General features: G+C 36.1%; 1 protein-coding gene across 2 annotated transcripts; it reads right to left on the bottom strand.

The window, feature by feature from the left end:
- Nucleotides 1-14: 14 nt before the first annotated feature.
- On the bottom strand, nucleotides 15-7,363 carry LOC128677546 (ATP-dependent RNA helicase vasa). 2 transcript variants are annotated; one of them, XM_053758476.1, is made up of 14 exons: nucleotides 7,223-7,363; nucleotides 6,724-6,756; nucleotides 6,155-6,272; nucleotides 5,608-5,742; nucleotides 4,930-5,195; nucleotides 4,514-4,699; nucleotides 4,229-4,315; nucleotides 3,993-4,130; nucleotides 3,699-3,875; nucleotides 3,078-3,273; nucleotides 2,545-2,742; nucleotides 2,118-2,248; nucleotides 1,638-1,763; nucleotides 15-1,447 (listed from the first exon to the last, which is right to left on the bottom strand). In XM_053758476.1, the coding sequence occupies exons 2-14, from the start codon at nucleotides 6,751-6,753 to the stop codon at nucleotides 1,388-1,390; spliced, it is 1,848 nt and encodes a 615-aa protein (XP_053614451.1). In that variant the 5' UTR covers nucleotides 6,754-6,756; nucleotides 7,223-7,363; the 3' UTR covers nucleotides 15-1,387. The 2 variants fall into 2 exon arrangements, with proteins under 2 accessions (XP_053614451.1, XP_053614452.1); XM_053758477.2 differs by having other exon boundaries at nucleotides 7,227-7,363.
- Nucleotides 7,364-7,457: the final 94 nt, after the last annotated feature.

Below are 7,457 nucleotides of genomic sequence, written 5' to 3'. Positions count from 1 at the left end.
AATAAAACCAGATATTTAGATTGGGATTTTATTATGTAACTAGTCTTACAAAATCATATAAGTAACAAACTTAATTGAGTTTTCAGAGGTTCTGTTCACAATAAGACAACAATACTGAATAAGGGAACATAATGCCAGCACAATGTTCCAACAAACATAAGTATGTGAAATTGCATAATGTATGTCTTTTAATCTATATAACACCAGCTATACACATATATTTATATGTACTTTAAGCTAAATTCAGGCGAGAATATTGTTTTTATTTATGACAAAAATAAAAAAGGCAGTTTGAGCAAGTGGTTTTAATACAGAGAAATTAACTTTGCAAATGAGACGTCAGCTACCTGAATTTGTTACTTTGTATATTACGACAACTAATGTCTATTTGAACTAAACGATGTCTATGGCAAATGTAAACGAAACGTTTACGACGAACTTATAATAATCATCACAGTATAATATAAATATAGTAAATTGTAAATGTTGACAGGCTACACAGCCCTGTTATGATGTCTAAATGGAAATGCAACAAAAGTAATGTTAAAAACAAATGAGATTCAAAGAAGCTCAGTGAAACAAATATTTTGAAAAGAAAATCAAATGTAACATGAAACGCGATTAATGTATGTAGTTGAGACGACGTTTTACTTATGTGTCTAACTACAATATATTATATCTATTAAACTATTTAAAATTTTACTGAGCAACTTTAACATTAAACATCACAGATTTATTTTTTAATTTCGAAGGTAGACTTGGTCAAAATCCTTTATCTTCAAACACTAGATTTAGAAAAAAAAACAATAGAATTAACGCGAAAAAGAAAAATCACTTATCTATTAAAATTCTTAAACAAATAACAAAAGTATTATGTGGACTAATCCTAAAGTTGTAAGTACAACAATGAATGCACATAACAAAAATCAAAGGAACTTATGCATGACGAAATGGCATATGGTAAAATAGGTTTTGAACTTAAAAATAATGTCTAATGTTAGTAAGTTATTTCTCTCACCAGTCAGACATGGCTCCAGAGATACTGATTCTCCAACAGACTAAAAACATTCAACAATGCGTGTATGAGTTATAATACGATGAGTTCTTTGAACTTTGTAAATATTTGGTATCAATAACTAGAATATCAAAGACTAGAACCAGTAACAATGGAGGACTGTGAATAAGGTACATCAAGTTAATTCTAAAATACTTGTCAATTAATAACAGTCTTGTAGTGTGGGGTTATCCCATGTCATAGTCAAATATATCGAAACATTTAATGCACATTTATACGTTTCATTCACGCTAAATCACTTGAAATGATTGCAGCATAAGCACCATTGATTGATACACGCACCAGTTGACTTTACAAATGTTTTTCCGACGTTTACCATAACTCTTCGGGCTCGTCGGCTTGATCTGCGGGCGCTGAAGCATTGTTGAAGTTCTGAAAATAATGGCGTAGTGTTAATTTACATTAAGAAAATGGTCAATTTAATTTAATTTATTGTTTTACCTTATCACTTTCTGTTTTCTGTGGTAGCATGGGTGAAAGTTGTAAATATTAGTAAATACTAAATCTCGTAAATATACATAACTAAGATTTAATAGAAAATTAGAAATTCAGGATCACTTACCCTAATATCGCTGCCGCCATATTTGTTGCCCTTATACGTAGCAGTGCCGCCGCCTTCTAAGAAGTCGGGAACCTCTTGGTTCGCCTGCCGTAAAATCTTAGCTAAATCAGCCGTTAGTCCCATATCCTGCAATGAAAAATATCACCTAATTCATTTGTTTGCCAATAACACAGGCGTATGCCTGTGTATACTCATTGTTTATGGACAATAAGCGTAGTATAGATTCCTATCTATACATAATAATCTAAACCGGAAGGAAACACTATTTGCGTCCCGATTATTTGTAAATTGAACTCACCCGACATTTCTCTAAATCAGCTGTCGAATCGAGATCAATGAATATAAAATTCATAAAACCTCATTAATCTCAATAGAATATTAATTGTAATAATTTTGTGGTTTAAATAACAACAGTCTTTATACGGCCATCCTGTATAGAAAGCAAATAGTGTGTGGTGTAGTATGCAAACAAATATGTACCTGGTCTGGGTCAAAGAATGACACTGCTTTTCCGCGATTGCCAACCCGACCGGTTCTGCCGATTCGATGCACATATTCATCTATGCTTTTTGGCAAGTCATAGTTTACTACAATGTCGACATTTTTTATATCTGTAAAAGGAAAATAATACATGAAATCTCAACATTGTGAATGTAGATATTATTTTATTATTACAACACCATATTATTATTATTATTATATAAATGCGAAAGTTCGTGAGAATGGACGTATGTATGTTTATTTGTTACTCTTTCATGTAAAATCTACTGGACAGACTATTATGAAATTTGGTATACGGGTAGAATATAAACTGGAATAACGCATACGGCACTTTTTGTCCCAAAATTCCGAAGAAAGCGAAGCGCCGGGATGCAGCTAGTAATGAATGAAACGAGTGTAAAGTTACCGAGCCCCCTGGCGGCGACGGCGGTGGCGACGAGGATGCAGTGGCGGCCGCTCTTGAAGTTGTGCAGCGCCTCCTCGCGCTCGCGCTGCATGCGGTCGCCGTGGATGGACGACGTCAGCAGCTGCTGCTCCGACAGCATCGCCGCGATGAAGTCCGCGTTGCGCTTCGTCTCCACGAACACCAGGATCCGCTTGCCGTCTAAAGGAAGACATTTTTACAGCACGAAATAAATCAGAAATTACTATCTTCATATAGCTACTTATTTTACATCATATAGCTAAGTTCTTATATTACCACTGCTGAGAAAACATACCGTAAGATACATTGTTGAAGCCTGTCATATATGAAGGGCTTTTTTCGAATTTTTATCTCCAGAGACCAGAAATTCAGGTAAAAGTTCGTATGATAAACATTTTGCCTCAGACGGAACTGCGAAAACAGTTTTGTAAAAGGGCAATTAAAACCCGAATATTATGAAAACCAAACATTTGTCCCTCATACTAATTATTTGTTAAAGTATCAGTAATACTCACTGTTCTCATCAATGAGGGTCTTCAATTTATTCTGCTTCTCGTACTTGGTGACCTGGTGAAACTCCTGGTCGACGTCGGAGCTGGCGCCGCCCACGATGCCGACGGCCACGAACAGGTAGTTGTGGAGGAAGCGCCCCGCCAGGTGCTGGATGTCCTCGGGGAATGTCGCAGAGAACATTAACGTTTGTCTCTTATCCTGGGGAGAAAATGTTCAAATATTCAAGTTTATTTTGAAAAAATAGTGTGAATGAGAGCTTTAAAAATCATTACATAGCCAATTCTCAGGCTCAATGAATCACAACTCATTTCAACAGACTTCTTTAGTGAAACTTAATCCTGTTTATCTAACATAAACATGGGATAAGTGCTCCATATATTTTTATTTAAAATACCTGTAAGACATACAAGACCTGACAGATCATTCTTTAGTGAAACTTTATCCTATTAACATAAACAATCATGTGGTATAAGTATCTCATATCATTTTATATTGAAAGTATGTTGAGAGTTGTTATAATTTCAGACCTTGTTTAATGTTTACTTGTCTTTGCTAAATTAAGATGCTTCATAGCTCATTTCATGCAAACTTAGCGTACAAGAATGGTGAGTGTGGGTACTCACACTGGGCACCATGGTAGGATGGTCCATCATTTTCTCGACGCTGGGCATGAAGCCCATGTCCAGCATGCGGTCAGCCTCGTCCAGCACCACGAAGCGCACGCTGTCGAACGACACGCGGCTGCGGTCCACGAAGTCGTGCAGGCGCCCCGGCGTCGCCACTAGGATGTGGCAGCCCCTCTAGAAGTTTACATTTTATTTTACCAATACAGTAAGTCATAGTTGTAAGGGACAAATTAGGAGCATGTACATTGTCATAATTAATATTTGTATTTAGTATTTCTATTGTACACTTACAGCAATACTATCACCCTGATGCCGCACCGCAGTGCCACCGTAAGCCACTGCGATCTTCAAAATAGAGCCGTACGAGAACTTCCTTGCTTCATTGAATATTTGCAGTGTCAATTCTCGAGTAGGCGACACTATTATAACCTGAAAAATTATATACATATAACAAAATGAATAGAACATATTCGTACGCCATATGATGGTCAAAGTTTTTGTAATAATATTAGATGGTATTGACATACCTGAGGCTGAGCACATCCGTTTGAACCGACTATTAGTTCTCTCTGATCTTGTAACAGCGTATTTATTATTGGTAGCAAAAATGCAGCCTGAAAATTTATAGATATTTTTAATACCAAAATATTGTATGTATTATGAAGGAAAATTAAAAACCTTTGTATTTTTTGTCTGATAGACAAATACAAAAAATAAACAACAAAAACCACAACCAATATTTTAAATGTAAATATTGTGTCTGATTGTTGATAAGATGTACATTCAAGTCTTAGAACAAAAGATATACTTACAGTTTTCCCTGATCCAGTTTGCGCGCAACCCATGAGATCTCGTCCAGACATGATGATTGGAATGGCATGTTTCTGGATGGGCGTGGGTTTCTTGTAGCCAGACTTCAATATGTTGTCCAGTACGTATTTCCGCAGGTCCGCTGTCTCAAAACTGTCGATGGCGCGAGGGGGATTCTCACCGCTTACCTAAGTAGTTTCAAAACTGTGAGTCATGTAAGATATAGGTGGTCTGGTCTGCCAGTTAAACTGAATGAGGGCAACATGTTTGCAACACATATACTTACATGTTGACATCTAGTGTATTCAGTGTATGTAAAACCCTTACTGTTATTCAAATTTCATTCATATTAATATTTATTATTTATAAACTTTGATAATGATTATTATCCTAAAGAAAACAATATAACAAATCTCACCTTCACAGCAATGCAGTCGAACTTATCGAAGTTGATTCCAGAACTGATAGTACTACTAAATATTTCCGTTTCATCTTGAGTAGGTTCCGGAGGGACGTATGTGACGGGTGGCTTCTTAGGCTCGCCGTTCTCGTTGAGTTCGGGCTCGTCTCCGCCCCCTCCCCCTCCGCCGCCCTCCCCGCGCTCCGACAACCCTCCCCGACCGCCCCGCCCTCCGCGACCTCCCCGACCTCGAACGCGGTCACCTCTGTTATCGTCGTTGTCATCTGCAATAGCAAGCATTTATTTACTTGCAACATCACAAGCATATCGTATATTAAAATATACAATACAAAATATACACTTGGTGCAAGTAATAACTTATAATAAAAAATTAAGTAGTATATTGATGTAAAATAGACTACTAGACTGTAGTTACTAAGAAGTCTTTAAATATTGATTAGAAAGTATTTAGACAAGGAACATTCATATGAACTGGGTATTGTAAAAGAACTGCCATCACAGCAAAAAATCCTAACAGTTCTAAGATTCCTACTGAAACTACTATATTTATGATCACATAAGTGAAGTGGGCTGTCCATAAATTAGTCCTGATGCAAATGCTGATTACATAAGTTATATCTGTTGTCCAATAATTGTGTTAAGAATCGATATAAAGATTGCTTGGAAAAATCTTACCCCCATTCGCATCGTAGTCGCCTCGGTCTCGGCCACCTCCTCCGCGCCCTCCCCTCCCGCCGCGTCCTCTGCCGCCGCCGCGCGCCCCGCGCCCACGCCGTTCTCCAAACCCGTTGCTATCGGACTTATCATACTCTACACAAAGAGTCGAGTTTATCAGTTGAAACAAAAACTGAACTTCAAGTTCTCTTTATGACTCATGTGACTGTACCCCATTCAACAAGTTGGAAGTTGGGAAGAAAAATCAATTATTCAATTATATTCTTATTATAAGAACTGTGGATTCCCAATATCCAATTAGACTCAACTTGAATATTTTGGATAACTAGGTTGGCACATGGGACTCACATTTTTCATTTTTTTCTCTCTCCAAGTGATTTCCTAGTTCCTTTAGTCATAGAACAATGAAACATGGCATGTAATTCATTACATGCAAGTTCTAACTTACAAAAAATTCGAAACTTCAGAACAGAATAAAAGGAAATTAACACTATTGTTTTGGAGATCACTGTCTAGTAAGAATAGTGAATATAAATCTATATTTTACCATTATCATCATTGAAGGATGTGAATCCTCGGCCACGGGACAAGCTGTGGCCCTCATCCACATTATTGTCACTGTAGCTGTTCATATGTGAAGTGACTGGCGCTGGGGCCACAATCACCTGAAATAAAGATGGTCATCATATGCAACAACAGAAACTTTTGTTCTTATTAAAACTTGAGGACAAAAATAAAAATCTAAGTACCTAGTAGGTAAGTAAAACTTGTTCTAATAAAAATTACAGCATCTTTGATTTTTGTACTAACTTAATGTGCATTTCAATCAAAGTACTCATACCAAAGATATGTACTAATTAGGTAGTGGACCATTTGGAGAAACCTATTTAATAATCACTAATGGTGATTCCATTATGTAACTAATATTATAAAATGTGTAAGTGTCTTTGTATGTTCTTTTTTCATGTCAAAATGGATCATTGGGGAGAGGTGATTTTTGGTGTGTAGATAGTTGCAGCAACATTGAGCTGCTAAATCAATATGAAGTTAAAAACTCCTACAATAGACAACATTTTTAAAATTAGCTTTCGTATTAGTATCACCACAAAACCTTACCTCTGCACCATCATCCCATTCATCATCCATGTTCTGAAAATAAAAGGTATGCATTCAACAAAATTGAAATACAATAGATAATGAAAAAGTAGACTAAGTAGTAGAGTAAATTTAAACTTTTTGTTCATGTTGTCAGTTAAGAGTATTCAATAATATCAAAACAAAACAACTTCTATAAAACTATGTAACAAGAGGTAACAAAGACTTGCCAGATAGGTACCTACAATAAAACAATATTCCAATAAGTATTTACATTTGGTTAAATATAATTGTAATTTTAATGACATTTGCTTCACACATGTTTTGTAGGCTATACGAGTACGGCATATTGTTCGTAAACACAATTATATGTTAGAATTTTGAAACACCGGCAAAAATAGCAAGCGTCGCAAACTTCTAGTTTAAGCACGTGTAAAAATAGTAAACTAATTTTATACTAGAAACTTATGAGTAACAACATTAATGTTATTTAAGTTTTTGAGTAACAGTGACTACTTACTCGCCTTTTATGCGATTATTTCAGTGAATTAGGGTATTATAGACAATTGTCAATAATGGCGACGTGAATCCGACAGAAGAGATTGGAGAAAAGGCAAAAAAAAAAAGAAAATGATAGGCGGATTTACTATGACCAACATGACCACCTTACGACCAATCACGAAAACGTTCTCAATCTCATGTTGATATTGGTGTCTTGTCGTATTTCCGGCATGAACTAGCTCTGGGAGCATAAA

The sequence above is a fragment of the Plodia interpunctella genome, chromosome 18, assembly GCF_027563975.2.
Source record: "Plodia interpunctella isolate USDA-ARS_2022_Savannah chromosome 18, ilPloInte3.2, whole genome shotgun sequence".
Classification (NCBI taxonomy): domain Eukaryota; kingdom Metazoa; phylum Arthropoda; class Insecta; order Lepidoptera; family Pyralidae; genus Plodia; species Plodia interpunctella.
Note: the sequence above shows the minus strand (reverse complement) of the source record. Positions and strands in the feature narration are given on the sequence as shown.

Bases quoted from the DNA above. Each gene is read 5' to 3' on its own strand.
- LOC128677546 (XM_053758476.1), bottom strand. From the start codon at position 6,753: ATGGATGATGAATGGGATGATGGTGCAGAG. The intron at 5,196-5,607 runs GTAAGATTTTTC...TTGCTATTGCAG, and splicing joins CGACTACGATGCGAATGGGG to ATGACAACGACGATAACAGA. The intron at 1,764-2,117 runs GTACATATTTGT...TTTTCATTGCAG, and splicing joins CATTCTTTGACCCAGACCAG to GATATGGGACTAACGGCTGA.